A 19227-nucleotide genomic window follows, 5' to 3' on the forward strand; every position below is an offset into this window, starting at 1 on the left:
TACTTTTCCCACAGCCAAAGCTGAGGGCCAGCAAAACAGTTAGGTGGTTAAAGCTTGTAGGACATGGGCATAATATCATAGGAAATGTCATAAAAAAAATAAAAGATTTACAAATTAAAGCGCCATAATAAAGCAGGAAAATTTGTAGTATATATTAGAGGCGTGGCGATCTCCATGCAGTCATGCACACCTGACCAGTTAGTCTGCCCTGGAGGCTGGTTTTAAAGTCAGTATAAAACTGAGTCTACTTCTACAGCACCTACCAGTAGCCATTTGGCTCCAGGAAAAGTATATAGTGGGCTCAGCATGCATGTTGGTACTTGCATCCCTGGATCCGATGAAAGCTGTAATGGCACCGGACGGGGTAAAAGCAGAGTGTGCTTGGCGTGCATGCTGTACCTGCACTCTCTGGACTATTGTGTGGCTGTCATGGCCCATAACAAGTAGGAACTAGTGTTAGGGACCACTCATAGAGGCGACCTTGACGTGGTGAGTGGCTTATTACGCTTTGGCCAAAATGTACACCAATGCCTCATTCAACATCCAGCATAGAGGCAGGGCAGAGTGCTGGTTGCAGAGTGCTATTGCATTTGTATTTTGAGTTTATGATCTAAGTCAGTGCATTATAGTGTAAATGTTTTTTTAGTGTTTTACAATGCTGTTGGTAACTATGTAAATAAAAAGTTACAATAAAAAAATAAAAATAAAATTTGTATGGGGTCATTTATTAAGACCGGCATTTTAGATAGCAGTCTTAATAACCCCTGCGCTGGCATCTACATAACTTAGGCACATCCACCACCTGTCTAAATCTACGCCAGCTCTTCTGCTGTTTGAAATTAAAAAAATTAACAACTATGTCTCCTTACAGTCAGAAGATGATGTACTCCTCCGTAATGACCTTGAGAAGCTAAAGGATGAGTATTCAGAACGCTTTAAGCTGTGGTTCACTCTGGATAGTGCAACAGAAGGTAAGGTCAATGTTAAAAAAATGTAATAATAAATTTATATAAGGCAGTGGCTCACTCTCCCGTAACCCTGGGGTGGTGCTCTAGTCTAGTTGAATCACCCTTTCAAATATAGTAGATATTGTTAGAAAAAGACAGGCACTCTAACATTTTTTAATCACATGGACACAATGTAGCAAAAAATAGGTAATGTTACATATATTTATTTATGTTGCTCAACATATAAAAACACCCCTAAAACATTTTAAAAAGCATAAAAAACAATGTAAACAAAATATGTACACAAAATAAGAGCTTCAAATAGAGATGGATAATCCGTATAATCAGTCATAGACCAAATGTAGAGCGCCTTGATTAGGTGGTACATATAGGTGTGCTTACTCCTCCTCCCATTGGTTGTTTTATGCACATGGAGGTGACTAGGAGCAGCACACCATATGTGCGGCGTCTGCGCTCCTGAACATAGAAGCCCAATGGCTTAGGTAGGTTTAACGTAGGACCAGCCTGACCTGAGACCACCTTGGCGCTTGGTAGCGGGCTTAGATGTGTTTTGATCAAAATATATTGACTAAGTGTCTCAGATATTATCATATCAGAGTGAGGACTTTGTCCATATATAATGCTTGCATCTACTTTACTAAGTGCATTATTATCTTATTTCTGTGGTTTTCTTCAATAATATGGCCAGGGACATCCGCACATTTGTATATCATATAGTGCAGGATGTTTTTATCTTAGTTTTTTCTGTGGATTATTTTTTTTGTCTATGTAGTATTTGCTTGAGGGAGTGGCACCTTCAAGTGTGAATGCGCACCTATTATATCTTGGGAGTAGCATTCCTCTGCATTTTTGCCCTTCCTATCCAATAGAGCGCCTTGATTAGGTGGAACATATAGGTGTGCTTACTCCTCCTCCCATTGGTTGCTTCATGCACATGGAGGTGACTAGGAGCAGCACACCATATGTGCGGCGTCTGCGCTCCTGAACATAGAAGCCCAATGGCTTAGGTAGGTTTAGCGTAGGACCCGCCTGACCTGAGACCACCTTGGCGCTTGGTAGACGGGCTTAGATGTGTTTTGATCAAAATATATTGACTAAGTGTCTCAGTTATCAAGTGTCTTATCATATCAGAGTGAGGACTTTGTCCATATATAATGCTTGCATCTACTTTTACTAAGTGCATTATTATCTTATTTCTGTGGTTTTTTTCATAGACCAAATGTACACTGAACAAAAATATAAACACAACACTTTCGGTTTTGCTCCCATTTTGAATGAGCTGAACTCAAGAATCTGAAACATTTCTACATACTCAGACCCATTACTCTCAAATATTGTTCACAAATCTGTCTAAATCTGTGTTAGTGAGCACTTCTCCTTTGCCAAGATAATCCATCCCACCTCACAGGTGTGGCATATCAAGGTGCTGATTAGACAGCATTAATATTGCACAGGTGTGCCTTAGACTTCCCACAATAGAAACATAGAAACATAGAATGTGTCGGCAGATAAGAACCATTTGGTCCATCTAGTCTGCCCAATATACTGAATACTATGAATAGCCCTTGGCCCTATCTTATATGAAGGATGGCCTCATGCCTATCCCATGCATGCTTAAACTCCTTCTGCATGAAGGCTATTCCATGCATCCACTACTCTCTCAGTAAAGTAATACTTCTTGATATTACTTTTAAACCTTTGACCCTCTAATTTAAAACGACGTCCTCTTGTAGCAGTTTTTCTTCTTTTAAATATTCTCTCCTCTTTTACCTTGTTTATTCCCTTTATGTATTTAAAAGTTTCTATCATATCGCCTCTGTCTCGTCTTTCTTCCAAGCTATACATGTTAAGGTCCTTTAATCTTTCCTGGTTTTATCCTGCAATCCATGTACTAGTTTAGTAGCCCTTCTCTGAGCTCTCTCCAAAGTATCAATATCCTTCTGGAGATATGGTCTCCAGTACTGCTCACAATGCTCCAAATGAGGTCTCACTAGTGCTCTGTAGAGCGGCATGAGCTCCTCCCTCTTTCTACTGGTAATGCCTCTCCCTATACACCCAAGCATTCTGCTAGCATTTCCTGCTGCTCTATGACATTGTCTGCCTACCTAAGTCTTCTGAAATAATGACCCCTAAATCCCTTTCCTCAGATACTGAGGTTAGGACTCTATCACTGATTTTATATTCTGCTCTTGGGTTTTTACGCCCCAGGTGCATTATCTTGCACTTAAAAACATTCAATTTTAGTTGCCAGTTTTTTGACCATTCCTCTAGTTGTCCTAAATCCTTTTCTATTTGGTGTATTCCTCCAGGAACATCAACCCTGTTACAAATCTTTGTGTCATCAGCAAAAAGACACACCTTACCATCGAGGCCTTCTGCAATTTCGCTGATAAAGATATTAAACAATATGGGTCCCAGAACAGATCCCTGAGGTACCCCACTGGTAACAAGACAATGGTCTGAATATACTCCATTGACTACAACCCTCTGTTGTCTGTCCCTCAGGCACTGCCTAATCCTTCAAAAATATGGGAGTCAAAGCACAAAGACTGCAATTTATTGATAAGCCTTCTATGTGGGACAGTATCAAAGCCTTACTAAAGTCTAGATAAGCGATGTCTACTGCACCTCCGCCATCTATTATTTTAGTCACCCAATCAAAAAAATCAATAAGATTAGTTTGACATGATCTCCCTGAAGTAAACCCATGCTGTTTTTTATCTTTCAATCCATGGGATTTTAGATGTTCCACAATCCTCTCCTTGACCACCTCAGCCCCCTTAGCTTAAACACCCTTAATGACCAGGCCACTTTTTACACTTCTGACCTACACTACTTTAACAGTTTATTGCTCGGTCATGCAACTTACCACCCAAATGAATTTTACCTCCTTTTCTTCTCACTAATAGAGCTTTCATTTGGTGGTATTTCATTGCTGCTGACATTTTTACTTTTTTTGTTATTAATCGAAATTTAACGATTTTTTTGCAAAAAAATGACATTTTTCACTTTCAGTTGTAAAATTTTGCAAAAGAAACGACATCCATATATAAATTTTGCTCTAAATTTATTGTTCTACATGTCTTTGATTAAAAAAAAATGTTTGGGTAAAAAAAAATGGTTTGGGTAAAAGTTATAGCGTTTACAAACTATGGTACAAAAATGTGAATTTCCGCTTTTTGAAGCAGCTCTGACTTTCTGAGCACCTGTCATGGTTCCTGAGGTTCTACAATGGCCAGACAGTACAAACACCCCACAAATGACCCCATTTCGGAAAGTAGACACCCTAAGGTATTTGCTGATGGGCATAGTGAGTTCATAGAACTTTTTATTTTTTGTCACAAGTTAGCGGAAAATGATGATTTTTTTTTTATTAATTTTTTTTCTTACAAAGTCTCATATTCCACTAACTTGTGACAAAAAATAAAAACTTCTATGAACTCACTATGCCCATAAGCGAATACCTTGGGGTGTCTTCTTTCCAAAATGGGGTCACTTGTGGGGTAGTTATACTGCCCTGGCATTCTAGGGGCCCAAATGTGTGGTAAGTAGTTTGAAATCAAAATCTGTAAAAAATGGCCGGTGAAATCCGAAAGGTGCTCTTTGGAATGTGGGCCCCTTTGCCCACCTAGGCTGCAAAAAAGTGTCACACATGTGGTATCTCCGTACTCAGGAGAAGTTGGGCAATGTGTTTTGGGGTGTCATTTTACATATACCCATGCTGGGTGAGAGAAATATCTTGGCAAAAGACAACTTTTCCCATTTTTTTATACAAAGTTGGCATTTGACCAAGATATTTATCTCACCCAGCATGGGTATATGTAAAATGACACCCCAAAACACATTGCCCAACTTCTCCTCAGTACGGCGATACCAGATGTGTGACACTTTTTTGCAGCCTAGATGCGCAAAGGGGCCCACATTCCTTTTATGAGGGCATTTTTAGACATTTGGATCCCAGACTTCTTCTCACGCTTTAGGGCCCCTAGAATGCCAGGGCAGTATAAATACCCCACATGTGACCCCATTTTGGAAAGAAGACACCCCAAGGTATTCAATGAGGGGCATGGCGAGTTCATCGAATTTATTTTTTTTTGGCACAAGTTAGCGGAAATTGATATTTTTTTTTTTTCTCACAAAGTCTCCCTTTCCGCTAACTTGGGACAAAAATTTCAATCTTTCATGGACTCAATATGCCCCTCACGGAATACCTTGGGGTGTCTTCTTTCCGAAATGGGGTCACATGTGGGGTATTTATACTGCCCTGGCATTCTAGGGGCCCTAAAGCGTGAGAAGAAGTCTGGAATATAAATGTCTAAAAATTTTTACGCATTTGGATTCCGTGAGGGATATGGTGAGTTCATGTGAGATTTTATTTTTTGACACAAGTTAGTGGAATATGAGACTTTGTAAGAAAAAAATATATATTTCCGCTAACTTGGGCAAAAGAAATGTCTGAATGGAGCCTTACAGGGGGGTGATCAATGACAGGGGGGTGATCAATGACAGGGGGGTGATCAATGACTGGGGGGTGATCAGGGAGTCTATATGGGGTGATCACCCCCTGTCATTGATCACCCCTCTGTAAGGCTCCATTCAGACGTCCGTATGTGTTTTGCGGATCCGATCCATGTATCAGTGGATCCGTAAAAATCATACGGACATCTGAATGCAGCCTTACAGGGGGGTGATCAATGACAGGGGGGTGATCAGGGAGTCTTCACTGCGTGCAGAATTATTAGGCAAATGAGTATTTTGACCACATCATCCTCTTTATGCATGTTGTCTTACTCCAAGCTGTATAGGCTCGAAAGCCTACTACCAATCAAGCATATTAGGTGATGTGCATCTCTGTAATGAGAAGGGGTGTGGTCTAATGACATCAACACCCTATATTAGGTGTGCATAATTATTAGGCAACTTCCTTTTCTTTGGCAAAATAGGTCAAAAGAAGGACTTGACAGTCTCAGAAAAGTCAAAAATAGTGAGATATCTTGCAGAGGGATGCAGCACTCTTAAAATTGCAAAGCTTCTGAAGCGTGATCATCGAACAATCAAGCGTTTCATTCAAAATAGTCAACAGGGTCGCAAGAAGCATGTGGAAAAACCAAGGCGCAAAATAACTGCCCATGAACTGAGAAAAGTCAAGCGTGCAGCTGCCAAGATGCCACTTGCCACCAGTTTGGCCATATTTCAGAGCTGCAACATCACTGGAGTGCCCAAAAGCACAAGGTGTGCAATACTCAGAGACATGGCCAAGGTAAGAAAGGCTGAAAGACGACCACCACTGAACAAGACACACAAGCTGAAACGTCAAGACTGGGCCAAGAAATATCTCAAGACTGATTTTTCTAAGGTTTTATGGACTGATGAAATGAGAGTGAGTCTTGATGGGCCAGATGGATGGGCCCGTGGCTGGATTGGTAAAGGGCAGAGAGCTCCAGTCCGACTCAGACGCCAGCAAGGTGGAGGTGGAGTACTGGTTTGGGCTGGTATCATCAAAGATGAGCTTGTGGGGCCTTTTCGGGTTGAGGATGGAGTCAAGCTCAACTCCCAGTCCTACTGACAGTTTCTGGAAGACACCTTCTTCAAGCAGTGGTACAGGAAGAAGTCTGCATCCTTCAAGAAAAACATGATTTTCATGCAGGACAATGCTCCATCACACGCGTCCAAGTACTCCACAGCGTGGCTGGCAAGAAAGGGTATAAAAGAAGAAAATCTAATGACATGGCCTCCTTGTTCACCTGATCTGAACCCCATTGAGAACCTGTGGTTCATCATCAAATGTGAGATTTACAAGGAGGGAAAACAGTACACCTCTCTGAACAGTGTCTGGGAGGCTGTGGTTGCTGCTGCACGCAATGTTGATGGTGAACAGATCAAAACACTGACAGAATCCATGGATGGCAGGCTTTTGAGTGTCCTTGCAAAGAAAGGTGGCTATATTGGTCACTGATTTGTTTTTGTTTTGTTTTTGAATGTCAGAAATGTATATTTGTGAATGTTGAGATGTTATATTGGTTTCACTGGTAAAAATAAATAATTGAAATGGGTATATATTTGTTTTTTGTTAAGTTGCCTAATAATTATGCACAGTAATAGTCACCTGCACACACAGATATCCCCCTAAAATAGCTAAAACTAAAAACTACTTCCAAAAATATTCAGCTTTGATATTAATGAGTTTTTTGGGTTCATTGAGAACATGGTTGTTGTTCAATAATAAAATTAATCCTCAAAAATACAACTTGCCTAATAATTCTGCACTCCCTGTATATGGGGTGATCACCTCCGTCATTGATCACTCCCCTGTAAGGCTCCATTCAGACGTCCGTATGTGTTTTGCGGATCCGATCCATCTATCAGTGGATCCGTAAAAATCATACGGATGTCTGAATGGAGCCTTACAGGGGGTTATCAATGACAGGGGGGTGATCAATGACAGGGGGGTGATCAGGGAGTCTATATGGGGTGATCTGGGGTGATCAGGGGTGAATAAGGGGTTAATAAGTGACGGGGGGGTGTAGTGTAGTGTGGTGCTTGGTGCTACATATTACTGAGCTACCTGTGTCCTCTGGTGGTCGATCCAAACAAAGGGGACCACCAGAGGACCAGGTAGCAGGTATATTAGATGCTGTTATCAAAACAGCGTCTAATATACCTGTTAGGGGTTAAAAAAACACATCTCCAGCCTGCCAGCGAACGATCGCCGCTGGCAGGCTGGAGATCCACTCGCTTACCTTCCGTTCCTGTGAACGCACGCGCCTGTGTGCGCGCGTTCACAGGAAATCTCGCGTCCAGGAGGAATCAATCAACCACCTCCAGGACGCGTCGCTGCATTCGGCGGTCCGGAGGTGGTTAAAGGGCTTCTGTCACCCCACTAAAGTCTTTTTTTTTTTTTGGGGTATTTAAATTACTTATCCTGCGATATATGAAAATATAATTGTGTTACTTACTTTGATTCAGCAGTTTCTTCTAAAAACAAACTTTTATAATATGTAAATTAGGTCTCTACCAGCAAGTAGGGCGGCTACTTGCTGGTAGCAGCTGCAGAAAACCGCCCCCTCGTCGTGTTGATTGACAGGGCCAGCCGGGATCTCCTCCTCCGGCCAGCCCTGTCGGCATTTTAAAAATCGCGCGCCTGTGTTCATTCTGCGCAGGCGCTCTGAGATGAGGAGGCTCGCCTCCTCAGCACTCCCTCAGTGCGCCTGCGCCGATGACGTCTTCTATTTCGGTGATGTCATCGGCGCAGGCGCACTGAGGGAGTTCTGAGGAGGCGAGCCTCCTCATCTCAGAGCGCCTGCGCAGAATGAACACAGGCGCGCGATTTTTAAAATGCCGACAGGGCTGGCCGGAGGAGGAGATCCCGGCTGGCCCTGTCAATCAACACGACGAGGGGGCTGTTTTCTGCAGCTGCTACCAGCAAGTAGCCGCCCTACTTGCTGGTAGAGACCTAATTTACATATTATAAAAGTTTGTTTTTAGAAGAAACTGCTGAATCAAAGTAAGTAACACCATTATATTTTCATATATCGCAGGATAAGTAATTTAACTAGCCCAAAAAAAAAAAAAAGACTTTAGTGGGGTGACAGAAGCCCTTTAAGTATGGTTTCCATTAATTTCCCCACTATTGATGTCAGGTTTGCTGGCCTATAGTTGCCCGATTCCTCCCTACTACCTTTCTTGTGAATGGGCACAACTAATTTCCAATCTTCTGGGACGACTCCTGTTACCACTGATTGGTTAAATAAATCTGTTAATGGTTTTGCTAGTTCACCGCTAAGCTCTTTTAATAGTTTTGGGTGTATCCCATCAGGCCCCTGTGACTTATTTGTATTAATTTTAGACAGCTGACTTAGAACCTCTTCCTCTGTAAAGACACATGCATCAAAAGATTCATTAGTATTCCTTCCTAACTGAGGTCCCTTTCCTTCATTTTCCTTTGTAAAAAATGAACAGAAGTTTTCATTGAGGCAGTCAGCTAGTTCTTTATCTGCTTCCATATACCTTCCTTCTTTTGTTTTTAATTTGGTAATTCCTTGTTTTAGTTTCCTTTTTTCATTTATGTATCTGAAGAATGTCTTATCGCCTTTTTTCACTGACTGAGCTAATATCTCTTCTGCCTGTGCTTTAGAAGCTCTTATAACTTGTTTGGCCTCTCTCTGCCTAATCTTATAAATTTGCCTGTCATCCTCGTTTTTTCTTTTTTATAATTACTAAATACTATCTTTTTGTTTTTACTTTCAATAGATTTTTATTGTCAGAGTATTTGCTCAAAATACAAATATACATTTGCCAGACCTTACAATGAGATTCAAGCAAGTAACTCCACATTTTCTTTTAAGGAAAGAGAAAACAAAATTGTTGCAAACCATTGTCATATTGGAGAGCATATCCATTTCGAATGAATCTATAAAGTAAATAAATATTAGCCAAATGACTGGTACTTCTTTTATGTTCTTCCTTGTTTTTGTCGTTTATTTTGTTTTTACTCCCTTTACCCTTCCCCCCATCTATCCTTAGCATATGTCTCTCTCTATATTTTTATTTCCGATTCCTATTAGGTATCTCGGATCGAAATTATGCATTCAATATATCCTTTTTTTAAAAAAAAAAGGTGCTTTACGCTTTGCAGTGACTTAACTTCAAACATGCACTTTATTACTTTGTTGTATAACGAAAAAAAAATTATGATAACGAAACAAAGAGAGAACACTTAATTGTTATAAAAATTTATAATAGCATTTTGTTTGCTACCAAAAAATTTACATATAAAGTAAATAAATAATACAGCAAATAATATAAAACAGCAAGTAATACAAAAAATTAAAACAAAACAAACTCAGAGTCGAGTCTTCCAATCACATTAAAATACATGTGCACACTAAATGTATCATAATTCAGCTTACTCCCACAGGGTTCAGCTAATCATAACCTTATCAACGTCACTTCCTTTTGAGAAAGACTAACCCATCCCCAGTCTCTCTGATATCACAGGGCCCAGACCCCTCCAGGGTTCCCATGCCTGATTGCGACGATTCACTTGGAAGGTCTGATGCGCTAGCATATACTCATATGATCTTGTCGTATCTACCATTCCGATAATCTCACGCACATCGGGGATGTTATCACATGTCTATAAGAAGTAAGGCTAGAGCTGGGTCTGGAGAGATCTGATGACCCACGATCCCAGAGATCCTGGTAAATACCTGCTTCCAAAGAGCATAGATCCCCGGGCAGGACCGCAGGATGTGTAGCAATGTCCCCTTACAACTACATCCCCTCCAACAATGCACAATCACGTTGGGGAAAAACACATGTAGCCTAACTGGGGTAAAGTACCATCTAAGTGTAGTTTTAATGTAAGCTTCCAGATGTGAGGAGCATTTAAGGGTTTTATTTGCAGCTTTCTATTGTATTAGAGTGAATGATTTCTTCAAATCAGCCTCCCAAGCCAGTAGTGGAGCCGTTTTGAGAAACTTGTCCTTGTGTCCTAAATACATATATAGGAATCTGATTCCGGAATATACTGAATTTGCTGCAGACCATCTAATTAATAGCTGAGTATGACCTCTAAGACTGAAGGCCGGGTTATTCCCTAAAATATGTCTTATTTTAAGATACGAAAAGACTTCTTTAGGAGGAATATTAAAGGTTTGCATGATAATGTCAAACGATTTTAAGGCTGATCCTGACACAAGATCTACTACTGTTTTAATCCCTCTGTCTCTCCATCCTCTCAAGTTAAGATCAGTGGAAAAGCATTGGAGAGATTCTATTGGGGTAATATGCGCCAATGATATCAATGTGGATGTACTTTTATCATGATATGTTTTCCATAAAGCCAGGGAAGTGGAGACATAATATGCAGGTTGAATGCCCAAATAGCTTTCATGTAGTGCAGCCATGAGGAGGGCCCGCAAGTTCCTTCCTGGGATTTGTGACTGCTCAATATGCACCCAATGTTTCTCCTCATCTCCTTTCCACCACTCCTTAAGTTGGTTGATTCTAGAGGCTAGGAAATAATCATAAATATTGGGCAATCCTAAACCCCCCGATCTTTTTTGCCTGTACATAATACTTCTCGCTATTCTCGGCCTAGTCTTATTCTAGATGAAGCCATTTAACATTTTGTTAGCTGAGTTAAAAAAGGACACCGGAACTGGAATTGGGATAGTACGGAACAGATATAATAATTTCGGGAGTGTGTGTTGTTGAAGCGCCGCGATACGTCCCAACCAGGATAACTCTGACTTGGCCATATGGGTAAGCTCTGGTTGGAGTGACTGCAGAAGAGGTGGGAAGTTTGCCTTATACAATTCTTGGGGAGTGGCTGTTACTTTAAAACCTAAATATTAAACTGAAGACTCCTGCCAATCTAAAGCAAATTCTTTTTTCATTTGGGATAATATTGTGTCTGAGATCCCTAGTGGGAGGGCCTGGGATTTACTTTCATTTATTTTGTAGTATGAAAGGGCTCCGTAAGAACATATGATGTTCATAACTTTCATCAAAGACACCCTAGGATTTGTTAATGATAAAATTATGTCATCCCCGTACATGGATATACAGTGCTGCCTGTCCCCAATACTAACCCCTGCCAGCTCTGTCTCTTGGCGGATTGCCTGTGCCAAGGGTTTTGGGGATAATATGAATATCAGTGGTGATAAGGGGCAACCCTGCCTCGTGCCATTAGACAGCGCAAACGGATCAGACAACACTCCATTAGCCAATACACGAGCCGAGGGGCTAGAGTACAGAACCCGAATGGCTTGCAATATGGACTCCGGGAAGCCCATTTTATGGAGTAACGAGAAGACAAACGACCAGTTAACGCGGTCGAAAGCCTTCTCGGCATCCAATGTGACCAATACTGTCAGAGTTCTTGTACGGTTCACGAAATCAACTAGATTCAAGATTCTCCTGGAATTGTCTGTAATCTGACGCCCTTTCACAAACCCTACTTGATCTGGGCCTATCAGAGTGGGAATAATATCCGCCAAGCGGGCCGCTAAAATCTTTGCATAGATTTTCAGATCCATATTAAGCAGAGAGATAGGACGGAAGTTTTGTGGAATTGAAGGTTCCTTCCCTGGCTTGGGCAAAGTAACAATGACCGCCTCTAGCATTTCTTTAGGCATTTTCCTGGTTGTCATGGCACGAGACAGGGCTGCATGTAAATGAGGAAGTAGACTATCCACAAATAATTTATAATACGAGTTTGGGAGACCATCTGGTCCTGGGCTTTTGTTATGTGGCAGACCTTTAATTACTTTGGAGATCTCTTCTTGCGAGATAGGATCAGAGAGGGAGGCCCTATGAACTTCATCTAAGGAGGGAATTGTTAAGGTGCTCAGAAAATTATCAATATCATCTGGGGAGGCGGGGATAAAACCTGATTCTTCCTTCAAGTTATATAGTTGCGAGTAATAAGACATAAATCTATTAGCTATGGTTTTTGGGTCATACAATTTGTGTGACTTAGAGGAATCCCATAAAAATTGTATTTTTGATTTTAGGGCTCTTGCTTTTACCCTGCTTGCCAACAATTTCCCTGCCTTATTAGTCTGCGAATAATACCTGGCCTTTGTCTTTTTGAGCGAGAGCTCATAGGAATGCAAGTAACTTTCTCTTAGTTGAAGTCTAAGGAGTCTGAGCTTATCAGAGAGTTCAACTGAGGGAGAGGACTTGTTTCGTGCTTCTGTAGACTGAATTTGTGCTATGAGGTCGGTCTGGTGTTTCTCTCTCAATTTCTTATGTCTATGTCCTAGTTTCAATAATATTCCTCTTATGTATGCCTTATGGGCCGTCCATACTATCGAGGGGTCTGGTCCCGAGTTAGCATTTAATTTGAAGTACTCTACTAATGCAGCCGATACCTCTAGATGATATTTGTCATTAGCTAGTATAAATTCATTAGCCCTCCACAAAGGGTTCGGAGGGGAAACAAATTCTTCTGCCAATTCTACAGATACTGGGGCATGATCCGACCAAGTAATTGTCCCTATGGAGGAACTTTTAGATGCCTCCAAGGAGGTTCTGTCAACTAAGATCAAATCAATGCGGGAGTAGGATTTATGCGCAGGCGAGTAGTAGGAAAAATCCTTCTCCGATGCATGGTGAATACGCCATATATCAAACAAGGAGTTAGCCAATAGTGACGGAGCAAGAGAGGCAGGGCTAATTCTTGTGACAGAGGAGGAGTCTTGGAGCGGATCAAGAACCATGTTGAAGTCCCCACAAATTATAACTCTGCCTTCTTTCAAGGACTGAACTTTTTTGAAAACTCTATTCAAAGACCTCAGGGGCCGAACATTCGGGGCATATATTCCCACCAGTGTGTAAGGAATATTATTAATACAGCATACATGAATAATGTAGCGACCCCCTTCATCTACCACAGTTTTTTTCTCCTTTTGAGCAACTGAATTTTTAATCGCTAACATCACACCGCGTTTTTTACTCAAGCCATGAGATTGGATTATTGTCGGGAAAGCTGGGTGTCTCAACCTCTCCTTATCTGCTGCAACAATGTGTGTCTCCTGTGCGCAAAATATATCACATTTAGTCGAGAGGGCTTCCCTCCACATCATCCGCCTCTTATATGGGCTGTTCAAGCCTAAGACATTTAATGAGACTAGCTTAAGCACCATCTTGGTACGTAAGGATATGCTTATGAGAAGATGCCCGGATAATGTGGAGGGAACCATACAACATCAATTGTAAAACATTCAGCTGTAATGTGAAAAAATGACCCGACCTAGGAAAAAAAAGATAATAATAAAAGGATAAAAACAATAACCTTATGAACCAAAACTTACTGCCCAAATAATGGGGCAGGAATGAGGTAGCACAAGGGTTAAAACTCAAAACCCCTTGTGATTCTTTTTGGGGGAAAACAGTCATGCCTACCACCTGGAGAATCCTAACAGGTAGAACATGTCCCCGCTCCTGCTGAAAGCAGGGTATGTGAAGAACCTCTCAGCGATGTTTCTTCTGGCGACGACTTTAAACCCGGTGCCACTCTCCTTCATCTGGTAATCGCTGATGTTGGTTTACCGGAGGGACATCATCCACTGAAATGTTCCAGTTGGCTAGCACAACTTTCCCTTCTTCCACCGAGCGGATAACTGTTAGCACCCTGTTTTTCTGGACTAGCAGCTTTACTGGATATCCCCACCTGTATAAGATGGAATGTGATCGCAGCGCCACAGTGATGGGCGCAAGCGTGCGACGTAGCTGAAGGGTTGCTATGGATAAATCCGCAAACAGCTTCACCTGTTGGTACGGATCCGGTAAGGTATCAACTTTCCTTGCTGCCATCAGGGTTTCCTCTTTAATGTGGAAAAAATGGATGCGGGCTAAAACGTCCCGAGGTGTATCATCAGGAAGATGTTTCGGTTTAGCAATTCTATGCGCCCGATCTATAATGAGGTCTTGTTCGGTGCTGTTAGGCAGGAGAATTGTAATTAGCCTTTTAATATAAGCCTGCAGATCCGTTGCTGGAACTGATTCTGGTACACCCCGCAGTTTCAGGTTGTTCCTGCGGGAACGGTCCTCTAAATCTGCCATTTTCGCTTTGAGGTATGCGATTTCTTCAGACTGTACATCATACGAGTCTATGAGGCTATTGTGCGACTGTAACGTCCCGTTGAAGAGGCTTTAATAGCTGTGACATATGGGAGGTGACCGAGTGGTTAAAGGCTAAAAACATGTCCTTAAGTAAAACACTGGACGCTGGCCTGTTGTCCGTTGGGAACTTAAGAAGCACCTCTTTAAGGGTCCCAGTGCAATGGAGGTCCTGGGTTTTGCTGGTCTCGTGGACCACTGCAGCCGGGTCCTGTAGCCTGGGCCTCTGCTTTGCCGGGCTCGTAGTAGGGGATCTCTGCCCCGCACGGCTGCTTGAAGCAGGCACCTCTCGCCCCGATCCAACCTCCATAGTGCCAATCACCATGCTCTCACCCGTTTCTGTGTGCTGAGGTGAACCCTGAGGGCTCCGGTGAGTCGAGCTGCCATCATCGGATGGTCGGGGGGAAGAAGCGTTCGCCGAAGATGTCAGGCTGTGGGAGGGTTCCGCCTGCGAGCCTCGTGTGCCGGTGCCATCTTTGTCTCGGTCTTGACCGAAGAAAAACTCTAGTTTCCCTTGCTTCTTGATGCCTCTCTTCCCTCTCGTCATCATCAGGGATGTATCCGGTACCGATCGGCACCGATGTTGGCACTGTGGCGAACTTGGTGAGGGTTCTGCTTAGTTAATACGCTTTGCTGGAGCAGGAGCTCTGGAATCAAGCGGCCATACTCGGCTTCCCGGCCACGCCCCCTATCTTTTTGTTTTTAATGATTTTGGCCACTTCTGCTGAGTACCACAGTTGTCTCTTCCTTTTTTTGCTTTTACTAACAAGCCTAATGCAATTATCTGTTGCCTTCAATAGTACAACTTTTAAGTAGTCCCATTTCTCCTGGACTCCATTAAAACTGTTCCAATCTTATAGGGACTCGTATACCACTAATCTAATTTTAGAAAAGTCTGTTTTTCTAAAATCTAAAACTTTAGTTTTTGTGTGGTGTGACTCAGTCACTATACTTATAGTAAACCACACTGACTGGTGATCACTAGATCCCAAGCTTTCCCCTACAGTAATATCAGATACCAAATTCCCATTTGTGAATACTAAATCTAAAATGGCCTCCTTCCGGGTTGGCTCCTCAACTACTTGCTGTAGAGATAATCCCAGTAGGGAATTTAGAGTATCTGTACTCCTGGCAGAACTAGCTATTTTGGTTTTCCAGTTTACATCAGAAAAGATTAAAGTCTCCCATAATCATAACTTCCGCTTTCGATGTCATTTTAGCTATTTCCTCAACTAGTAGATCATCTAATTCTTTGACTTGGCAAGGTGGTCTATATATCACACCTACACGAGTTACCTTATGATTATTAAGCTGCAAGGTAACCCAAACTGACTCTAAATTGGTCTCGCTAACTTGTATTAAATTAGATTTTATGCTATCTTTCACATACAAGGCCACCCCTCCCCCTTTCTTGCCTTCTCTGTCTTTCCTATATAGAGAGAACCCTGGTATTGCTATATCCCAGTCATTACTCCCATTGAAACATGTCTCAGTAACAGCCACTAAATCTATATTCTCAGATGCCATTTGTCATGCCTTGCTCAGGCTATGTGCGGAGGTCTGCCAGATTAGCAGCACGTGTCTAGCCTTTTGTTTTGTTTTGGAGTCAAACTAGATCCGCCTCCCTTCAGGTGCACTGGGTGGGGTCGTTGGTTTCAGTTTAAATCACACCCATTCCCAGTGTTCCCTGCGGAAGGATTGGCTGTTCCTGCTCAAAAGATAAGTTTTTTTTGTTCTCTTGTGGTTTGCTGTCTTGGCTGTTAGAGAGACGCCTGCCCCTCCAGGTTCGGAGGGAGCAGGCTGCCTCTATTCCCCCTTTCATCATCTTAGGGATTTTTAGGGTATTCTCAGCCCAGGCACGAGGACACGTTATTCCCACCTTAAGGGTCTGAACGTGGGCTTAGCAGTATAGGGAGAGCTGGTAGGGATTTATCAGGAGGTGACCTTGATCCCCAGCTTCTCGCCTAGAAACTTTTTTGTTTATTTATCTGTGTTTCTATATCCTGTCCGCCGTGACATTATAACCCGCCAATACTTTGACAGCCATTGCTCAGCGGTTTTGAGATGCAGTCAATTGATGTGCTAGTTGATCGCATGCAGGGATTATCCCTAGAGGTTGCTGATCTGCGTAATTCGGTCACACGGTGTCAGAATGCTCTGGCATCAGGTGCAAGTAAAATTTATGGGGAGCCTAAAGTCGCGCTCCCTGATAGATTTGCAGGGGGTGTGGATGACTTTATCAGCTTTAAAGAATCATGCAAATTGTATTTTCATCTGCGTCCATTTTCATCTGGTGATGAAAGTCAGAGGGTTGGTATAATAATTTCTCTGTTAAAAGGGGACGCGCAATCCTGGGCCTTTTCTCTGCCGCCCGGTTCTCTGGCCCTCCGGTTGGTGGAAGAATTTTTTAAAGCCTTGGGATTAATATATGATGATCCAGATCGGGTCTCGATGGTGGAATCTAAATTGCGCAATTTATTACAAGGTGAACATTGAGTTTAGGAGATGTGCTACCGAGTCAGAGTGGAATAACCCTGCGTTACGTAGTCAGTTTTGTCAGGGGTTATCTGAGAGATTGAAAGATGCCCTTGCCTTTCATGAGTGCCCGGATACATTGGAGAATGCAATGTCTTTGGCAGTACGGTTAGATAGAGGTATTAGAGAGAGGTGTAAGGCTCCCTCCGCGCAAGGGATCCCTTCTGTGAGTGGTTTCGTCTTACCTGCTCCCCAGGGTGATATTACATGTAACTCTGGAGTAGGGGAGGAACCCATGCAGCTGGGTCAGGTATCTTTCCGTTCTGGTCGTAGAGACTTTAGGAGGTTGCATAAAATATGTTATTACTGTGGAAAAGGTGGTCATTTTATTTTTGCTTGTCCTTTCGTTAAACCGCATGTTGATGAGAAAGAATCACCAAGAGGTTTACTTAAAGAAAAAAAAAACATTCCTGACACTTGGTAGTGTGAATGGAGTAGTGGAGCAAGCAGGTATGCAAGCTCCCTGTAGTACTCATTTTCTCCTTCCAGCTATGGTGGCGCTAGACTCATTCATTGACTGTGGTGCTGGGGTAAACCTTATTGATTTTATTTTTCTTCAAAATCTAGGTCTAAGTACTTGCACTTTAGAAAGAGAGATTCCGGTTTTCGCAATTGATTCTTCCCCTCTTTCTCAAAGGAGTCTCACTCATATTGCTCATGGTATTTTGTTAAGGGTGGGTGATTCACATGTTGAGATTATGTCTTGTTTTGTCATGAAGGACTTACCTGCTCCTATAGTCTTAGGGTTACCATGGTTGACAAAACATAACCCAATTATTGATTGGCAAGCAAGACAGATCATTGGTTGGAGTGAGTTTTGTCTTGGCACATCTATCTCTGGTGTGTCTACTACGGTTCTACCTCTGTATCTCTCAGATTTTGCGGATGTCTTTTCGGAGGGTGGGGCTCAGGAATTGCCCCCTCATCGTGACTATGATTGTCCAGTTAATCTCATCCCAGGGGCTAAGTTGCCAAAGTCTCGGCTTTACAATCTTTCTCAACCTGAAAGAGAGGTCATGCGGAAGTATATTGCCGAGAGTTTGGCAAAAGGTCATATTAGGCCATCTAAGTCTCCAGTGGCAGTGGGTTTATTCTTTGTAAAGAAAAAGGATGGCTGAGACCGTGTTTGGATTTCCGGGAATTGAACCGTATTACGGTCCAGGATCCGTATCCCCTTCCTTTGGTCTCCGATCTTTTTGATCAGATTGTTGGAGCCAAGGTGTTCTCCAAGTTGGATTTAAGAGGGGCCTACAATCTGATCAGAATCAAGGAAGGGGATGAGTGCAAAACGGCCTTCAACACACATGAGGGTCATTTCGAGAATCTGGTTATGCTTTTTGGGTTAACGAACGCGCCAGCGGTATTTCAGCGATTCGTCAATGACATTTTCCATCATTTTGTGGGGAGGTTCGTAGTAGTTTACTTGGATAACATTTTAATTTACTCTCCTGATCTGAAGACCCATCAGAATCACGTGAGACAGGTTTTGACGATCCTTCGGGAGAATAAATTATATGCCAAATTGGAGAAATGTGTGTTTTCTGTGCAGGAGCTTCCGTTTCTGGGGTATCTGCTTTCTGACTCTGGTTTTCATATGGACCCTGAAAAGGTCCGGGCGGTTCTGGAATGGGACCGACCGGAAAATCAGAAAGCTTTGATGCGGTTTCTGGGGTTTACTAATTATTATAGAAAATTTATTTTGAACTATTCTACCATTGTAAAACCTCTAATCGATATGACTAAGAAGGGCGCCGACGTCTCTGTCTGGTCGGATGAGGCATTGCCGGCCTTTTCGACTATTAAAGAATGTTTTGCGTCTGCTCCCATTCTGGTGCAGCCCGATGTGTCTCAGCCATTCGTGGTGGAGGTTGATGCATCAGAGGTGGGGTTGGAGCAGTGCTGTCTCAGGGTTCATCTCCTGGCAAATGGGTTCCGTGTGCTTTTTTTTCCAAGAAGCTCTCGGTCGCCGAGAGGAATTATGATGTAGGAGATAGAGAATTGCTGGCCATAAAATTGGCCTTTGAGGAATGGCGTCACTGGTTGGAGGGGGCGTCTCACCCCGTTACTGTATATACGGATCATAAGAATTTGGCTT

The 19227-nt window shown here is 42.5% G+C and overlaps 1 protein-coding gene across 1 annotated transcript in view; it reads left to right on the forward strand.

Moving 5' to 3' along the window:
- The window catches only part of LOC120993757 (NADH-cytochrome b5 reductase 1), a 372914-nt gene that overhangs the window by 317311 nt on the left and 36376 nt on the right, over positions 1-19227 (forward strand). The window contains exon 6 of the mRNA XM_040422226.1: positions 872-971. Coding sequence (XP_040278160.1) covers positions 872-971 — 100 coding nt within the window. The remainder of the gene's footprint in view (positions 1-871; positions 972-19227) is intronic.

Source organism: Bufo bufo, chromosome 3 (genome assembly GCF_905171765.1).
Source record: "Bufo bufo chromosome 3, aBufBuf1.1, whole genome shotgun sequence".
Classification (NCBI taxonomy): domain Eukaryota; kingdom Metazoa; phylum Chordata; class Amphibia; order Anura; family Bufonidae; genus Bufo; species Bufo bufo.